Raw genomic sequence first — 19,480 nt, 5'->3', positions numbered from 1 at the left:
ACAGAAACACCTGGCCTTGACTTCACAGAGGCACTGAGTACAGAACCACCTAGCCTTGACTTCACAGAGGCACTGACCCAAAAACACCTGGCCGTGACTTCACAGAGGTACTGAGTACCATAGAACAGAAAAGTGTATTTGAGGAAGATGATGATGAAGACCTCTTCCTACCTGATGTACATCTCCTCTCTCTCTATCTCCTTGTAGAAGTTCTGAGGATGAAAACATTGAAATAGTTTATGAACAAAACTGAAATGCTTCAACTACGACAGTGAAATTACAAACAACAAATCACAACAATACCAAATCATGAATGTTATGCAGCTGGTGTTTATACATCTGAAATGTCTTTCCAACTGTTGGACAGTAAAGTGTCCTTCACAATAAGACAGGTTACTAGGCTACGCAGCAGGACGCTTCACAATAAGACAGGTTACTAGGCAACGCAGCAGGACGCTTCACAATAAGACAGGTTACTAGGCAACGCAGCAGGACGCTTCACAATCTGTCCACAACGGATCAGAACATAGAACAGTGTTACTAGGCAACGCAGCAGGACGCAGCCAGACATCTGTCCACAACGGAACAGGACAGACCAGTGTGTGTCTCTCCTACCAGCACGTTGACGGTGCAGCTCATCCGGTTCTCCTTGTTCTCGTCGTGCATGATGGTCCTGTAGTCCAGGAGCCTCTCCAACAGACGAACCACCAGGTTCACAAAGCTCTCCCCACTCTTAGACAGGTACTTGTGTTTCCTGCAGTGTTCCAACAGACTGGGGAGGGAGGAGGGGAGAGAGAGGGAGGGAGAGAGGGGGAGAGGAGAGAGAGGAGGGGGAGAGAGGAGAGAGGGAGGGAGGGAGAGAGAGGAGAGAGAGGGAGGGGAGGGAGGGGAGAGAGGTGAGAGGGAGAGAGGGAGGGAGGGAGAGAGAGGAGAGAGAGGGAGGGGAGGGAGGGGAGAGAGGTGAGAGGGAGAGAGGGAGGGGAGGGAGAGAGAGGAGAGAGAGGGAGGGAGGGAGGAGAGAGAAGTGAGAGGGAGAGAGGGAGGGGAGGGAGAGAGAGGAGAGAGAGGGAGGGAGGGGATGGAGAGAGAGGAGAGGGAGGGGAGGGAGAGGGAGAGAGGGAGGGGAGGGACAGAGGAGAGAGAGAGAGGAGGGGGAGAGAGAGATGGGAGGGAGAGAGGAGGGGGAGAGAGAGAGGGGAGGGGGAGAGGAGGGAGGGAGAGAGGAGAGGGAGAGGAGGGAGAGAGAGGAGAGAGAGTGGGAGGGGAGGGAGAGAGGAGAGAGAGGGAGAGAGGGGGAGAGAGGAGAGAGAGAGAGGAGGGGGAGAGAGAGATGGGAGGGAGAGAGGAGGGGGAGAGAGAGGGAGGGAGAGAGGAGGGGGAGAGAGAGAGGGGAGAGAGAGGGGAGGGGGAGAGAGGGGAGAGAGAGGGAGGGGGAGAGAGGGGGAGAGAGAGGGGAGGGGGAGAGAGGGGAGAGAGAGAGGAGGGGGAGAGAGAGGGAGGGGGAGAGAGGGAGAGAGAGGGGAGAGAGGGGAGAGAGAGAGGAGGGGGAGAGAGGGGAGAGAGGGGGAGAGAGGAGCGGGAGAGAGGAGAGAGAGGGAGGGGAGGGAGAGAGGAGGGGGAGAGAGAGGGGAGAGGGGGAGAGAGGTGAGAGAGGGGAGGGGAGACAGGTGAGGGGAGGGAGGGAGGGGAGAGTGGGAGAGAGGTGAAGGGGGAGGGGCGAGAGAGAGATGAGGGGGGAGAGAGGGGAGGGGGAGAGGTGAGGCAGAGAGAAGATAATTACAAAAAGATAATTACTTGACACATTGTAAAGAATGAACAAACAGAGTAAACTAGAATGTTATTTGGCCCTAAACAGAGAGTACACAGCGGCAGAATACCTGACCACTGTGACTGACACAAAATTAAGGAAAGCTTTGACTATGTACAGACTCAGTGAGCATAGCCTTGCTATTGAGAAAGGCCGCCGTAGGCAGACATGGCTCTCAAGAGAAGACAGGCTATGTGCTCACTGCCCACAAAATGAGGTGGAAACTGAGCTGCACTTCCTAACCTCCTGCCAAACGTAGGACCATATTAGAGAGACATATTTCCCTCAGATTACACAGATCCACAAAGAAATTGAAAACAAATCAAACATTAATAAACTTCCTGTTTGTGACCCGTTGCCATGAGAACAACATTGTAAATACAACATATGTGTTTATTTATTTCAGTTTATTTATTTTACCTTTCAACGACCACAGTTACCACACCGCCAATAATATAACATTTATTTTACCTTTCAACGACCACAGTTACCACACCGCCAATAATATAACATTTATTTTACCTTTCAACGACCACAGTTACCACACCGCCAATAATATAACATTTATTTTACCTTTCAACGACCACAGTTACCACCAATTTATTTTAAAACCTTTGTGAGTGTAATATTAAACTAATGTTTCCCCTGTTCATTTCCCTTAATGATCTAGACAGACAGAGACAGTTATAGTGACAGACAGACAGACAGACAGACAGACAGACAGACAGACAGACAGACAGACAGACAGACAGACAGACAGACAGACAGACAGACAGACAGACAGACAGACAGACAGACAGACAGACAGACAGACAGACAGACAGACAGACAGACAGACAGACAGACAGACAGACAGACAGACAGACAGACAGACAGACAGACAGACAGACAGACAGACAGACAGACAGACAGACAGACAGACAGACAGACAGACAGGTGAATAACAGACAGACAGACAGACAGACAGACAGACAGACAGACAGACAGACAGACAGACAGACAGACAGACAGACAGACAGACAGACAGACAGACAGACAGACAGACAGGTGAATAACAGACAGACAGACAGACAGACAGACAGACAGACAGACAGACAGACAGACAGACAGACAGACAGACAGACAGACAGGTGAATAACAGACAGACAGACAGACAGACAGACAGACAGACAGACAGACAGACAGACAGGTGAATAACAGACAGACAGACAGACAGACAGACAGACAGACAGACAGACAGACAGACAGACAGACAGACAGACAGACAGACAGACAGACAGGTGAATAACAGACAGACAGACAGACAGACAGACAGACAGACAGACAGACAGACAGACAGACAGACAGACAGACAGACAGACCAGGCAGACAGACAGACACCGACAGACCAGGCAGACAGACAGACAGACAGACAGACAGACAGACAGGCAGGCAGGCTGGCAGGCAGACAGACAGGCAGACAGACAGACCAGGCAGACAGACCAGGCAGACAGACAGACCAGACCAGGCAGACAGACAGACCAGACCAGGCAGACAGACACCGACAGACCAGGCAGACACCGACAGACCAGGCAGACAGACAGACAGACAGACAGACAGACAGACCAGGCAGACAGACACCGACAGACAGGCAGACACCGACAGACAGGCAGACACCGACAGACCAGGCAGACAGACAGACAGACAGACAGACAGACAGACAGACCAGACCAGGCAGACAGACACCGACAGACCAGGCAGACAGACACCGACAGACCAGGCAGACAGACAGACACCGACAGACAGACAGACAGACAGACAGACAGACAGCATCACTCACATCTTGTGGAAGAGGACTTTGTACTGCTCGTCTCCTCTGCCCCCCTCCACCTCGTGATCCAGTTTGGTGATGATCTCATTCTCAAACTGCAATTAGAAAGCAGCCGTTCATAATCAGCACAGCTCATTTTTCTATTCATTAGTCTCTATCATGTCTCCCTCTTTCTGCCTCCCTCGCTCTCTCTTTCCCACCCTCTCTCTATACCCTCTCTCTCCTCCCCCTCTCTATACCCTCTCTCTCCTTCCCCCACTCTATACCCTCTCACTCCTTCCCCCTCTCTATACCCTCTCTCTCCTTCCCCCTCTCTATACCCTCTCTCTCCTTCCCCCTCTCTCTCCTTCCCACTCTCTATACCCTCTCACTCCTTCCCCCTCTCTATACCCTCTCTCTCCTTCCCCCTCTCTATACCCTCTCTCTCCTCCCCCTCTCTCTCTCTCTCTCTCCTTCCCTCTCTCTCCTTCCCCCTCTCTATACTCTCTCTCTCCTCCCCTCTCTTCTCTCTCTCTCCTTCCCCTCTCTATACCCTCTCTCTCCTTCCCCTCTATACCCTCTCTCTCCTTCCCCCTCTCTATACTCTCTCTCTCTCCCCCTCTCTTCTCTCTCTCTCCTTCCCCCTCTCTATACCCTCTCTCCTTCCCCCTCTCTATCCTTCCCCTCTCTATACCCTCTCTCTCCTCCCCTCTCTTCTCTCTCTCTCCTTCCCTCTCTCTCCTTCCCCCTCTCTATACTCTCTCTCTCTCCCCCTCTCTTCTCTCTCTCTCCTTCCCCCTCTCTATACCCTCTCTCTCCTTCCCCCTCTCTATCCTTCCCCCTCTCTATACCCTCTCTCTCCTTCCCCCTCTCTATCCTTCCCCCTCTCTATACCCTCTCTCTCCTTCCCCCTCTCTATACCCTCTCTCTCCTCCCCTCTCTTCTCTCTCTCTCCTTCCCTCTCTCTCCTTCCCCCTCTCTATACCCCCCTCTCCTCCCCCTCTCTTCTCTCTCTCTCCTTCCCCCTCTCTATACCCTCTCTCTCCTTCCCCCTCTCTATACCCTCTCTCTCCTCCCCTCTCTTCTCTCTCTCTCCTTCCCCCTCTCTATACCCTCTCTCTCCTTCCCCCTCTCTATACCCTCTCACTCCTTCCCCCTCTCTATACCCTCTCTCTCCTTCCCCCTCTCTATACCCTCTCTCTCCCCCTCTTCTCTCTCTCTCTCCTTCCCCTCTCTATACCCTCTCTCTCCTTCCCCCTCTCTATACCCTCTCACTCCTTCCCCCTCTCTATACCCTCTCTCTCCTTCCCCCTCTCTATACCCTCTCTCTCCTCCCCTCTTCTCTCTCTCTCTCCTTCCCCCTCTCTATACCCTCTCTCTCCTTCCCCCTCTCTATACCCTCTCACTCCTTCCCCCTCTCTATACCCTCTCACTCCTTCCCCCTCTCTATACCCTCTCTCTCCTTCCCCCTCTCTATACCCTCTCTCTCCTTCCCCCTCTCTATACCCTCTCACTCCTTCCCCCTCTCTATACCCTCTCTCTCCTTCCCCCTCTCTATACCCTCTCTCTCCTCCCCTCTTCTCTCTCTCTCTCCTTCCCCCTCTCTATACCCTCTCTCTCCTTCCCCCTCTCTATACCCTCTCACTCCTTCCCCCTCTCTATACCCTCTCTCTCCTTCCCCCTCTCTCTCCTTCCCACTCTCTATACCCTCTCTCTCCTTCCCCCTCTCTATACCCTCTCACTCCTTCCCCCTCTCTATACCCTCTCTCTCCTTCCCCCTCTCTATACCCTCTCTCTCCTCCCCCTCTTCTCTCTCTCTCTCCTTCCCCCTCTCTATACCCTCTCTCTCCTTCCCCCTCTCTATACCCTCTCACTCCTTCCCCTCTCTATACCCTCTCTCTCCTTCCCCCTCTCTATACCCTCTCTCTCCTCCCCTCTTCTCTCTCTCTCTCCTTCCCCCTCTCTATACCCTCTCTCTCCTTCCCCCTCTCTATACCCTCTCACTCCTTCCCCCTCTCTATACCCTCTCTCTCCTCCCCCTCTTCTCTCTCTCTCTCCTTCCCCCTCTCTATACCCTCTCTCTCCTCCCCCTCTTCTCTCTCTCTCTCCTTCCCCCTCTCTATACCCTCTCTCTCCTTCCCCCTCTCTATACCCTCTCACTCCTTCCCCCTCTCTATACCCTCTCACTCCTTCCCCCTCTCTATACCCTCTCTCTCCTTCCCCCTCTCTATACCCTCTCTCTCCCTTCCCCCTCTCTATACCCTCTCACTCCTTCCCCCTCTCTATACCCCCTCTCTCTCCTTCCCCCTCTCTATACCCTCTCTCTCCTCCCCTCTTCTCTCTCTCTCTCCTTCCCCCTCTCTATACCCTCTCTCTCCTTCCCCCTCTCTATACCCTCTCACTCCTTCCCCCTCTCTATACCCTCTCTCCCTTCCCCCTCTCTCTCCTTCCCACTCTCTATACCCTCTCTCTCCTTCCCCCTCTCTATACCCTCTCACTCCTTCCCCCTCTCTATACCCTCTCTCTCCTTCCCCCTCTCTATACCCTCTCTCTCCTCCCCCTCTTCTCTCTCTCTCTCATTCCCCCTCTCTATACCCTCTCTCTCATTCCCCCTCTCTATACCCTCTCTCTCCTTCCCCCTCTCTATACCCTCTCTATCCTTCCCCCTCTTCTCTCTCTCTCTCCTTCCCCCTCTCTATACCCTCTCTCTCCTTCCCCCTCTCTATACCCTCTCTCTCCTCCCCCTCTTCTCTCTCTCTCTCCTTCCCCCTCTCTATACCCTCTCTCTCCTTCCCCCTCTCTATACCCTCTCTCTCCCTCCCCTCTTCTCTCTTTCTCTCCTTCCCCCTCTCTATACCCTCTCTCTCCTTCCCCCTCTCTATACCCTCTCTCTCCTTCCCCCTCTTCTCTCTCTCTCTCATTCCCCCACTCTATACCCTCTCTCTCCTTCCCCCTCTCTATACCCTCTCTCCTTCCCCCTCTCTATACCCTCTCTCTCCTTCCCCCTCTCTATACCCTCTCACTCCTTCCCCCTCTCTATACCCTCTCTCTCCTTCCCCCTCTCTATACCCTCTCACTCCTTCCCCCTCTCTATACCCTCTCTCTCCTTCCCCCTCTCTATACCCTCTCTCTCCTCCCCCTCTTCTCTCTCTCTCTCCTTCCCCCTCTCTATACCCTCTCTCTCCTTCCCCCTCTCTATACCCTCTCACTCCTTCCCCCTCTCTATACCCTCTCTCTCCTCCCCCTCTTCTCTCTCTCACTCCTTCCCCCTCTCTATACCCTCTCTCTCCTCCCCCTCTTCTCTCTCTCACTCCTTCCCCCTCTCTATACCCTCTCTCTCCTCCCCCTCTTCTCTCTATCTCCACCCCCCCCGTCTCTCCCCCTCTCTTCTCTCTCTCTCCACCCCCCTGTCTCTCCCCCTCTCCTCTCTCTCTCCACCCCCTGTCTCTTCTCTCTCTCTCTGTTGGTTGAGAGGACCTCTCCTCTCGGTTTAATCACCTCTCTTTCAGCCTGGTGGACTGTGAGCTCATATTAAATCACTTCATTATCAGTCTGATGACTCTCAGTAACTTCTCTTTATCTGCCTGTGATTGGCTATGGCTGAGCAGGGAGCATGAGGAGTAAGACCATGACAGGAAGACACATCCTCTAATATTCTCTCTCTCTCTTTTACTCCCTTCTTCCCAGAAAGACGACAGAAGGAAGGTGAGCGGGCACATCCACTTATAGTGGGACGTTAGCTCCTACGTGAACTGCCTGCTTGTGTGCTGCTGCTGTTGTGTCAGTCAGGAGAGACGGATCGCTCTGGAGGAAGACAGACATCGCTCTGGAGGAAGACAGACGGCTCGCTCTGGAGGAAGAGAGACGGATCGCTCTGGAGGAAGACAGACGGCTCGCTCTGGAGGAAGAGAGACGGATCGCTCTGGAGGAAGACAGACATCGCTCTGGAGGAAGACAGACGGCTCGCTCTGGAGGAAGAGAGACGGATCGCTCTGGAGGAAGACAGACGGCTCGCTCTGGAGGAAGAGAGACGGATCGCTCTGGAGGAAGACAGACGGCTCGCTCTGGAGGAAGAGAGACGGATCGCTCTGGAGGAAGACAGACGGATCGCTCTGGAGGAAGACAGACGGCTCGCTCTGGAGGAAGAGAGACGGATCGCTCTGGAGGAAGACAGACGGCTCGCTCTGGAGGAAGAGAGACACATCGCTCTGGAGGAAGAGAGACACATCGCTCTGGAGGAAGAGAGAAGGATCGCTCTGGAGGAATAGAGACGGCTCGCTCTGGAGGAAGAGAGACACATCGCTCTGGATGAATAGAGACACATCGCTCTGGAGGAATAGAGACACATCGCTCTGGAGGAAGAGAGACGGATCGCTCTGGGGGAAGAGAGACGGATCGCTCTGGAGGAAGAGAGACGGATCGCTCTGGAGGAAGAGAGACGGATCGCTCTGGAGGAAGAGAGACGGATCGCTCTGGAGGAGAGACACATCGCTCTGGAGGAAGAGAGACACATCGCTCTGGAGGAAGAGAGACGGATCGCTCTGGAGGAAGAGAGACGGATCGCTCTGGAGGAAGAGAGACGGATCGCTCTGGAGGAAGAGAGACGGATCGCTCTGGAGGAAGAGAGACGGATCGCTCTGGAGGAAGAGAGACGGATCGCTCTGGAGGAAGAGAGACGGATCGCTCTGGAGGAAGAGAGACGGATCGCTCTGGAGGAAGAGAGACGGCTCGCTCTGGAGGAAGAGAGACGGCTCGCTCTGGAGGAAGAGAGACGGCTCGCTCTGGAGGAAGAGAGACGGCTCGCTCTGGAGGAAGAGAGACGGCTCGCTCTGGAGGAAGAGAGACGGATCGCTCTGGAGGAAGAGATACGGATCGCTCTTGGAGGACGAGATACGGACCGCTCTTGGAGGAAGAGATACGGATCGCTCTGGAGGAAGAGATACGGATCGCTCTGGAGGAAGAGATACGGATCGCTCTGGAGGAAGAGATACGGATCGCTCTGGAGGAAGAGATACGGATCGCTCTGGAGGAAGAGAGGCAACTCTCTCTCTCTGCTAAGTTTTACACTGCAGTCTAGAAATCTATTTGTAAACGGCCCAAATGGCTCCCTATTCCCTATATAGTGCACTACAGGTCCTGATCAAAAATAGTGCACTATTCCATATAGGGCCTGGTCAGAAGTAGTGCACTATATAGGGAATAGGGTGCCATTTGGGATGCATGAAGGGAAATTGATCCTATTTGAGTGTAGAGGGGACATAAGAGGATGTAGTCGTTCCCAAAGAGTCGAGTCCTGACTGACACTAACTGAATTACCAGGCCTCCCCTTCACTCCCAACTCTAACAGACTGACTGTCCCAACTGGCTCCCTAATCCCTTTATAGTGCACTACTTTAGACCAGGGTTTATAGGGTAGTAGTGCACTACTTTAGACCAGGGCCTATAGGGAGAGGATAGGGAAACTGACTGGGAGGATCTGTGAGTCTGACTGGGAGACTGACTGGGAGGATCTGGGAGACTGACTGGGAGGATCTGGGAGACAGACTGGGAGACTGACTGGGAGGATCTGGGAGACAGCCTGGGAGGATCTGGGAGACTGACTGGGAGGATCTGGGAGACTTACTGGGAGACTGACTGGGAGGATCTGGGAGACAGACTGGGAGACTGACTGGGAGACAGACTGGGAGGTTCTGGGAGACAGACTGGGAGGATCTGGGAGACAGACTGGGAGGATCTGGGAGACAGACTGGGAGGATCTGGGAGACAGACTGGGAGGATCTGGGAGACTGACTGGGAGACTGACTGGGAGGATCTGGGAGACAGACTGGGAGACTGACTGGGAGACAGACTGGGAGGATCTGGGAGACAGACTGGGAGGATCTGGGAGACAGACTGGGAGGATCTGGGAGACTGACTGGGAGGTTCTGGGAGACAGACTGGGAGACTGACTGGGAGGATCTGGGAGACTGACTGGGAGGATCTGGGAGACTGACTGAGAGGATCTGGGAGACTGACTGGGAGGATCTGGGAGACAGACTGAGAGGATATGGGAGACTGACTGTGAGGATATGGGAGACTGACTGGGAGGATCTGGGAGACTGACTGGGAGGTTCTGGGAGAGTTCTGCAGGAGACTGGGTTAGACTGGGAATGTAATACCAACGAAACAATGTGATATCCCATTGGTACACATGTGACCAATGGGATATCAGTAAGGCAAAGAGGGGGGTTTGATTGGTACACATGTGACCAATGGGATATCAGTAAGGCAAAGAGGGGGCTTTGATTGGTACACATGTGACCAATGGGATATCAGTAAGGCAAAGAGGGCGGTTTGATTGGTCCACATGTGACCAATGGGATATCAGTAAGGCAAAGAGGGCGGTTTGATTGGTCCACATGTGACCAATGGGATATCAGTAAGGCAAAGAGGGCGGTTTGATTGGTCCACATGTGACCAATGGGATATCAGTGAGGCAAAGAGGGGGGGGGGGGGGGGGGGTTTGATTGGTACACATGTGACCAATGGGATATCAGTAAGGCAAAGAGGGGGCTTTGATTGGTCCACATGTGACCAATGGGATATCAGTAAGGCAAAGAGGGGGGTGAACTTTGGAAGACGGCGTGACATGTGACCTGGTCGTAATGAGGGCAGTACATGGAAGACATGTGACCTGGTCGTAATGAGGGCAGTACATGGAAGACATGTGACCTGGTCGTAATGAGGGCAGTACATGGAAGACATGTGACCTGGTCGTAACGAGGGCAGTACATGGAAGACATGTGACCTGGTCGTAATGAGGGCAGTACATGGAAGACATGTGACCTGGTCGTAATGAGGGCAGTACCTAGAAGACATGTGACCTGGTCGTAACAAGGGCAGTACCTGGAAGACATGTGACCTGGTCGTAACGAGGGCAGTACATGGAAGACATGTGACCTGGTCGTAACAAGGGCAGTACCTAGAAGACATGTGACCTGGTCGTAATAAGGGCAGTACATGGAAGACATGTGACCTGGTCGTAACGAGGGCAGTACCTAGAAGACATGTGACCTGGTCGTAATGAGGGCAGTACATGGAAGACGTGACCTGGTCGTAATAAGGGCAGTACATGGAAGACATGTGACCTGGTCGTAATAAGGGCAGTACCTAGAAGACATGTGACCTGGTCGTAATGAGGGCAGTACATGGAAGACATGTGACCTGGTCGTAATAAGGGCAGTACATGGAAGACATGTGACCTGGTCGTAATAAGGGCAGTACATGGAAGACATGTGACCTGGTCGTAACGAGGGCAGTACATGGAAGACATGTGACCTGGTCGTAACGAGGGCAGTACATTGAAGACATGTGACCTGGTCGTAACGAGGGCAGTACATGGAAGACATGTGACCTGGTCGTAATAAGGGCAGTACATGGAAGACATGTGACCTGGTCGTAATAAGGGCAGTACATGGAAGACATGTGACCTGGTCGTAATAAGGGCAGTACATGGAAGACATGTGACCTGGTCGTAATAAGGGCAGTACCTAGAAGACATGTGACCTGGTCGTAATAAGGGCAGTACCTAGAAGACATGTGACCTGGTCGTAATAAGGGCAGTACCTAGAAGACATGTGACCTGGTCGTAATAAGGGCAGTACCTAGAAGACATGTGACCTGGTCGTAATAAGGGCAGTACCTAGAAGACATGTGACCTGGTCGTAATAAGGGCAGTACCTAGAAGACATGTGACCTGGTCGTAACGAGGGCAGTACATGGAAGACATGTGACCTGGTCGTAATAAGGGCAGTACCTAGAAGACATGTGACCTGGTCGTAACAAGGGCAGTACCTGGAAGACATGTGACCTGGTCGTAACGAGGGCAGTACATGGAAGACATGTGACCTGGTCGTAACAAGGGCAGTACCTAGAAGACATGTGACCTGGTCGTAATAAGGGCAGTACATGGAAGACATGTGACCTGGTCGTAACGAGGGCAGTACCTAGAAGACATGTGACCTGGTCGTAATGAGGGCAGTACATGGAAGACATGTGACCTGGTCGTAATAAGGGCAGTACCTAGAAGACATGTGACCTGGTCGTAACGAGGGCAGTACATGGAAGACATGTGACCTGGTCGTAATAAGGGCAGTACCTAGAAGACATGTGACCTGGTCGTAACAAGGGCAGTACCTGGAAGACATGTGACCTGGTCGTAACGAGGGCAGTACATGGAAGACATGTGACCTGGTCGTAACAAGGGCAGTACCTAGAAGACATGTGACCTGGTCGTAACAAGGGCAGTACATGGAAGACATGTGACCTGGTCGTAACGAGGGCAGTACCTAGAAGACATGTGACCTGGTCGTAATGAGGGCAGTACATGGAAGACATGTGACCTGGTCGTAATAAGGGCAGTACATGGAAGACATGTGACCTGGTCGTAATGAGGGCAGTACCTAGAAGACATGTGACCTGGTCGTAATGAGGGCAGTACATGGAAGACATGTGACCTGGTCGTAATAAGGGCAGTACATGGAAGACATGTGACCTGGTCGTAATAAGGGCAGTACATGGAAGACATGTGACCTGGTCGTAATAAGGGCAGTACATGGAAGACATGTGACCTGGTCGTAACGAGGGCAGTACATGGAAGACATGTGACCTGGTCGTAACGAGGGCAGTACATTGAAGACATGTGACCTGGTCGTAACGAGGGCAGTACATGGAAGACATGTGACCTGGTAGTAATAAGGGCAGTACATGGAAGACATGTGACCTGGTTGTAATAAGGGCAGTACATGGAAGACATGTGACCTGGTCGTAATAAGGGCAGTACATGGAAGACATGTGACCTGGTCGTAACGAGGGCAGTACATGGAAGACATGTGACCTGGTCGTAACGAGGGCAGTACATGGAAGACATGTGACCTGGTCGTAACGAGGGCAGTACATGGAAGACATGTGACCTGGTCGTAACGAGGGCAGTACATGGAAGACATGTGACCTGGTCGTAACAAGGGCAGTACATGGAAGACATGTGACCTGGTCGTAACAAGGGCAGTACATGGAAGACATGTGACCTGGTCGTAACGAGGGCAGTACATGGAAGACATGTGACATGGTCGTAACAAGGGCAGTACATGGAAGACATGTGACCTGGTCGTAACGAGGGCAGTACATGGAAGACATGTGACCTGGTCGTAACGAGGGCAGTACATGGAAGACATGTGACCTGGTCGTAACGAGGGCAGTACATGGAAGACATGTGACCTGGTCGTAATGAGGGCAGTACCTAGAAGACATGTGACCTGGTCGTAATAAGGGCAGTACCTAGAAGACATGTGACCTGGTCGTAATAAGGGCAGTACATGGAAGACATGTGACCTGGTCGTAATAAGGGCAGTACCTAGAAGACATGTGACCTGGTCGTAATAAGGGCAGTACCTAGAAGACATGTGACCTGGTCGTAATAAGGGCAGTACCTAGAAGACATGTGACCTGGTCGTAATAAGGGCAGTACCTGGAAGACATGTCACCTGGTCGTAACAAGGGCAGTACATGGAAGACATGTGACCTGGTCGTAATGAGGGCAGTACATGGAAGACATGTGACCTGGTCGTAATGAGGGCAGTACATGGAAGACATGTGACCTGGTCGTAGCGAGGGCAGTACATGGGCTTGACAACGCTACACTATGAGTCAATTCAGAGCTGGAAACATTTAGCAACATTGCGTTAGTCTCCTGGGAGGGTGAGGTTTTAGAGGATGTTACCACCCATCCTTGACCTCTGTGCTCCAGCTCTTTGGGGTCAACGTGGGGTTATTGTTAAACATTCTTGAAGAAACTTCTGATGTAAAAAGGGCTTTATCAATACATCTGATTGATTGGTAGATCTGACTGATTAATATACTGACTGACTGACTGATTGATTAATATACTGACTGACTGACTGATTGACAGGCTGATTGATGGACTAGCTGATTGATGGACAGACTGACTGACTGATTGACTGGCTGATTGATGGACTAGCTGATTGATGGACGGACTAGCTGATTGATGGACAGACTGACTGGCTGATTGACTGGCTGATTGATGGACAGACTGACTGGCTGATTGATGGACAGACTGACTGGCTGATTGATGGACAGACCGATTGACTGATACAGACCCTTTGGAAGCTGCATGTGAAGTGGAATTCACACTGCATCATGTCAAAGAAGATGGGGATGGTAGCTTTCCTCAGCTCTATCTCTGGGACCAGAGTCATCTCTAGGATGGGACCCACCATCTCTGGGATGAACTTGATCTTGTGTGGACCTGGGGAGAGATAAAACTTCATCAAATATCTGAGCCCCTGCAGACGAGGCAGGTGGTTAGAGCGTTGGGCCAGTAACCTAAAGGTTGCTGGATCGAATCCCCCGAGCTGACAAAGTACAAATCAAGGGGTTAGAGCGTTGGGCCAGTAACCTAAAGGTTGCTGGATCGAATCCCCGAGCTGACAAAGTACAAATCAAGGGGTTAGAGCGTTGGGCCAGTAACCTAAAGGTTGCTAGATTGAATCCCCGAGCTGACAAAGTACAAATCAAGGGGCTAGAGCGTCGGGCCAGTAACCTAAAGGTTGCTGGATCGAATCCCCCGAGCTGACAAAGTACAAATCAAGGGGTTAGAGCGTTGGGCCAGTAACCTAAAGGTTGCTGGATTGAATCCCCGAGCTGACAAAGTACAAATCAAGGGGTTAGAGCGTTGGGCCAGTAACCTAAAGGTTGCTGGATTGAATCCCCGAGCTGACAAAGTACAAATCAAGGGGCTAGAGCGTCGGGCCAGTAACCTAAAGGTTGCTGGATTGAATCCCGAGCTGACAAAGTACAAATCAAGGGTTAGAGCGTTGGGCCAGTAACCTAAAGGTTGCTGGATTGAATCCCCGAGCTGACAAAGTACAAATCAAGGGGTTAGAGCGTTGGGCCAGTAACCTAAAGGTTGCTGGATTGAATCCCGAGCTGACAAAGTACAAATCAAGGGGTTAGAGCGTTGGGCCAGTAACCTAAAGGTTGCTGGATTGAATCCCCGAGCTGACAAAGTACAAATCAAGGGGTTAGAGCGTTGGGCCAGTAACCTAAAGGTTGCTGGATTGAATCCCGAGCTGACAAAGTACAAATCAAGGGGCTAGAGCGTCGGGCCAGTAACCTAAAGGTTGCTGGATCGAATCCCCCGAGCTGACAAAGTACAAATCAAGGGGTTAGAGCGTTGGGCCAGTAACCTAAAGGTTGCTAGATTGAATCCCCGAGCTGACAAAGTACAAATCAAGGGGTTAGAGCGTTGGGCCAGTAACCTAAAGGTTGCTGGATTGAATCCCGAGCTGACAAAGTACAAATCAAGGGGCTAGAGCGTTGGGCCAGTAACCTAAAGGTTGCTGGATCGAATCCCGAGCTGACAAAGTACAATTCAAAGGGTTAGAGCGTTGGGCCAGTAACCAAAAGGTTGCTGGATCGAATCCCCGAGCTGACAAGGTACAAATCTGTCGTTCTGCCCTTGAACAAGGCAGTTAACCCAACTGTTCCTAGGCCGTCATTGAAAATAATAATTTGTTCTTAACTGACGTGCCGAGTTAAATAAAGTTAACCACAAATGGTAGAGCACGGGGCTTACAAGGCCATGATAATGGGTGGAACACCCACACATACATTCAACAAAATAATTACGCACCTTGGATAAAAGAGTCTGCTAAATGACATATATTATATAATGATATATAACCTGTGGATGAATACACAGATGAGGGAATAATGAACAAACGGTCAACAGATGAGGGTACCTTTAAAGGGGACCAGGCCATAGATAGAGCAGGAATACAAAGCATGGTCCTCTGTTAAATTGTCTTGGTGTAAACCACAGGAGGAAACTACTAGAGGGGCCCCCCAAGGGCATAAACATGTATCTGGTGAGATGGTACAGTATGTTGGTGTAAACCACAGGAGGAAACTACTAGAGGGCCCCCAAGGGCATAAACATGTATCTGGTGAGATGGTACAATATGTTGGTGTAAACCACAGGAGGAAACTACTAGAGGGGCCCCCCAAGGGCATAAACATGTATCTGTTGAGATGGTACAGTATGTTGGTGTAAACCACAGGAGGAAACTACTAGAGGGGCCCCCCAAGGGCATAAACATGTATCTGGTGAGATGGTACAGTATGTTGGTGTAAACCACAGGAGGAAACTACTAGAGGGGCCCCCCAAGGGCATAAACATGTATCTGGTGAGATGGTACAGTATGTTGGTGTAAACCACAGGAGGAAACTACTAGAGGGGCCCCCCAAGGGCATAAACATGTATTTGTCGTTCCTCCAGTGTCTTTTCAATGTTCATCAGGGTTTTGATTGACATTCAGAAGATGAGAGGTGAATTTCCTGAGAAAAGCCTCAGGTCCAAAACCAGAATTACTTGCATTATGAAAACACAGGTGTGGGAATCAATATGACATCATGGTAAGAGTTGTAATTAAGAAAGAGAGAGAGCATGAGAGAAATAGAAAAGCAGAAACTGATTACCTATTTGAAGGAACAGAACAGGCCTATTCAAACTAACACCTTGTCATTCTCTGTCTCCTTTGTGATGTCTCTGCTGTAGTTCTGCTTCCCACAACAACAACATGAAGCCAATTAACCCAGGCTCCGACCATCTATTCTCTATCCTTAGTCCTTCCTGTTTTCACTAACAACCTGGTAACCCAGGATCAACCCTCTATTCTCTATCCTTAGTCCTTCCTGTTTTCACTAACAACCTGGTAACCCAGGATCAACCCTCTATTCTCTATCCTTAGTCCTTTCTGTTTTCACTAACAACCTGGTAACCCAGGATCAACCCTCTATTCTCTATCCTTAGTCCTTTCTGTTTTCACTAACAACCTGGTAACCCAGGATCAACCCTCTATTCTCTATCCTTAGTCCTTTCTGTTTTCACTAACAACCTGGTAACCCAGGATCAACCCTCTATTCTCTATCCTTAGTCCTTCCTGTTTTCACTAACAACCTGGTAACCCAGGATCAACCCTCTATTCTCTATCCTTAGTCCTTCCTGTTTTCACTAACAACCTGGTAACCCAGGATCAACCCTCTATTCTCTATCCTTAGTCCTTTCTGTTTTCACTAACAACCTGGTAACCCAGGATCAACCCTCTATTCTCTATCCTTAGTCCTTCCTGTTTTCACTAACAACCTGGTAACCCAGGATCAACCCTCTATTCTCTATCCTTAGTCCTTCCTGTTTTCACTAACAACCTGGTAACCCAGGATCAACCCTCTATTCTCTATCCTTAGTCCTTCCTGTTTTCACTAACAACCTGGTAACCCAGGATCCGACCCTCTATTCTCTATCCTTAGTCCTTCCTGTTTTCACTAACAACCTGGTAACCCAGGATCAACCCTCTATTCTCTATTCTTAGTCTTTCCTGTTTTCACTAACAACCTGGTAACCCAGGATCAACCCTCTATTCTCTATCCTTAGTCCTTCCTGTTTTCACAAACAACCTGGTAACCCAGGATCCGACCATCTATTCTCTATCCTTAGTCCTTCCAGTTTTCACTAACAACCTGGTAACCCAGGATCAACCCTCTATTCTCTATCCTTAGTCCTTTCTGTTTTCACTAACAACCTGGTAACCCAGGATCAACCCTCTATTCTCTATCCTTAGTCCTTCCTGTTTTCACTAACAACCTGGTAACCCAGGATCAACCCTCTATTCTCTATCCTTAGTCCTTCCTGTTTTCACTAACAACCTGGTAACCCAGGATCAACCCTCTATTCTCTATCCTTAGTCCTTCCTGTTTTCACTAACAGCCTGGTAACCCAGGATCCGACCCTCTATTCTCTATCCTTAGTCCTTCCTGTTTTCACTAACAACCTGGTAACCCAGGATCCGACCAGCTCGTTAGCTAACGTTACATGACGTGTGTACAACACCCGTTGAGTGTGCTCTCCGAGATCGAAAGGAGATGGGTGGGGCTAAAGCTTAAGAGGGTGTGAACGATGCTGAATGGGTGTAGACAAAGAGGAGCTCTTCACTAGATACCAAAACATACAAAGGCAATTTTCTTAAAAAGTGAGTTTACAAGTTAATCAACTTTGAAATGAAAAATAGTTTCCCATTTTTTTCCTCAAATGCAGGGTATGATATACAATTTTGTGGCTCTGAGAGGCTCTACTTTTATCCAATGTAAAAAAAAGCTATATGATACGGTCATTATTTCAACTGGATAGCCAGCTAACGTAACGTTAAATAGCCAGCTAACTTAACGTTTATACAGCTAACTTAACGTTAGCTAGCTAGATAGCGCGCGAGATACCGAACAGGAAATGGTTTAGAAAGTTGCTTTTTAGTTGCCTGGTTTGCTAGATTGACATTTAATAAATCAAGTTTTAAACGTGTTTATTGGTATTAAAATACACCTGTTATGTTATTCTGGACCACCGGGCTGCTGATGTCATCGTTTTTGTGTTTATACTTTTTCATAACGTTAAAGACAAGTTTAATGTTCATGATGCCACTGCCACAACTGTCTAAAGACATGTTGATATACGTAGTATAAACCAGCCTTTAGCCTTGAAATATTTAGTTGTTTACTAAACTGCCGGTACTCACTCTGTTTAGCAAATGGCCTCGCATGTGAAAGAAGAGCTCTCCAGTAGTGGTACCAAAACATTCAAGGGTCATTTTCTCAAAAGTGGGGTTACGAGTTTATCATCTTCCAAAGCAGAATTACTTTCCAATTGTTCCTCAACAGTAGTGTTACTGATCTACCATTTTCTAGCTCAGAGTCGCTACTTTAAAAAAACACCGAATGGAGCCGGGCGGTCACATACGTTAGTTGAATACATATGTAGAACATGAAATAGATGATTCATACCTAGATTATACCACATGTCTCTGATCTCAAAGCCGATCTGTCTCCTCATGTCCTGGTACCTGAAACACACAGAAACACACATGCATTTACATACACGGATGCCAACAACTGTCCTGTACTAGTGGTCCAACATGGTTAACTGTCCTGTACTAGTGGCCTAACATGGTTAACTGTCCTGTACTAGTGACCAGCCCAACATGGTTAACTGTCCTGTACTAGTGACCAGTCCAACATGGTTAACTGTCCTGTACTAGTGACCAGTCCAACATGGTTAACTGTCCTGTACTAGTGACCAGTCTAACATGGTTAACTGTCCTGTACTAGTGACCAGTCCAACATGGTTAACTGTCCTGTACTAGTGACCAGTCCAACATGGTTAACTGTCCTGTACTAGTGACCAGTCCAACATGGTTAACTGTCCTGTACTAGTGGTCCAACATGGTTAACTGTCCTGTACTAGTGGCCCAACATGTTTAACTGTCCTGTACTAGTGACCAGTCCAACATGGTTACCTGTCCTGTACTAGTGGTCCAACATGGTTAACTGTCCTGTACTAGTGACCAGTCCAACATGGTTAACTGTCCTGTACTAGTGGTCCAACATGGTTAACTGTCCTGTACTAGTGACCAGTCCAACATGGTTAACTGTCCTGTACTAGTGACCCGTCCAACATGGTTAACTGTCCTGTACTAGTGACCAGTCCAACATGGTTAACTGTCCTGTACTAGTGACCAGTCCAACATGGTTAACTGTCCTGTACTAGTGGCCCAACATGGTTAACTGTCCTGTACTAGTGACCAGTCCAACATGGTTAACTGTCCTGTACTAGTGGTCTAACATGGTTGACTGTCCTGTACTAGTGGTCCAACATGGTTAACTGTCCTGTACTAGTGGTCCAACATGGTTAACTGTCCTGTACTAGTGGCCTAACATGGTTAACTGTCCTGTACTAGTGGTCCAACATGGTTAACTGTCCTGTACTAGTGGTCCAACAT

At 50.0% G+C, this 19,480-nt stretch overlaps 1 protein-coding gene across 1 annotated transcript in view; it reads right to left on the bottom strand.

Moving 5' to 3' along the window:
* Positions 1-18,550, bottom strand: part of LOC124023886 (dedicator of cytokinesis protein 1-like) — a 91,857-nt gene extending 73,307 nt beyond the window's left edge. Inside the window, exons 1-5 of the mRNA XM_046338049.1 lie at positions 18,486-18,550; positions 13,751-13,899; positions 3,627-3,712; positions 616-772; positions 172-212 (exon numbers count right to left, since the gene is read on the bottom strand). Of these exons, the coding sequence (XP_046194005.1) occupies positions 172-212; positions 616-772; positions 3,627-3,712; positions 13,751-13,899; positions 18,486-18,534 (482 nt within the window). The 5' untranslated portion in view covers positions 18,535-18,550. The remainder of the gene's footprint in view (positions 1-171; positions 213-615; positions 773-3,626; positions 3,713-13,750; positions 13,900-18,485) is intronic.
* Between the last annotated feature and the right edge of the window lie 930 nt (positions 18,551-19,480).

Source organism: Oncorhynchus gorbuscha, unplaced genomic scaffold, assembly GCF_021184085.1.
Source record: "Oncorhynchus gorbuscha isolate QuinsamMale2020 ecotype Even-year unplaced genomic scaffold, OgorEven_v1.0 Un_scaffold_1703, whole genome shotgun sequence".
Lineage (NCBI taxonomy): Eukaryota > Metazoa > Chordata > Actinopteri > Salmoniformes > Salmonidae > Oncorhynchus > Oncorhynchus gorbuscha.
Note: the sequence above shows the minus strand (reverse complement) of the source record. Positions and strands in the feature narration are given on the sequence as shown.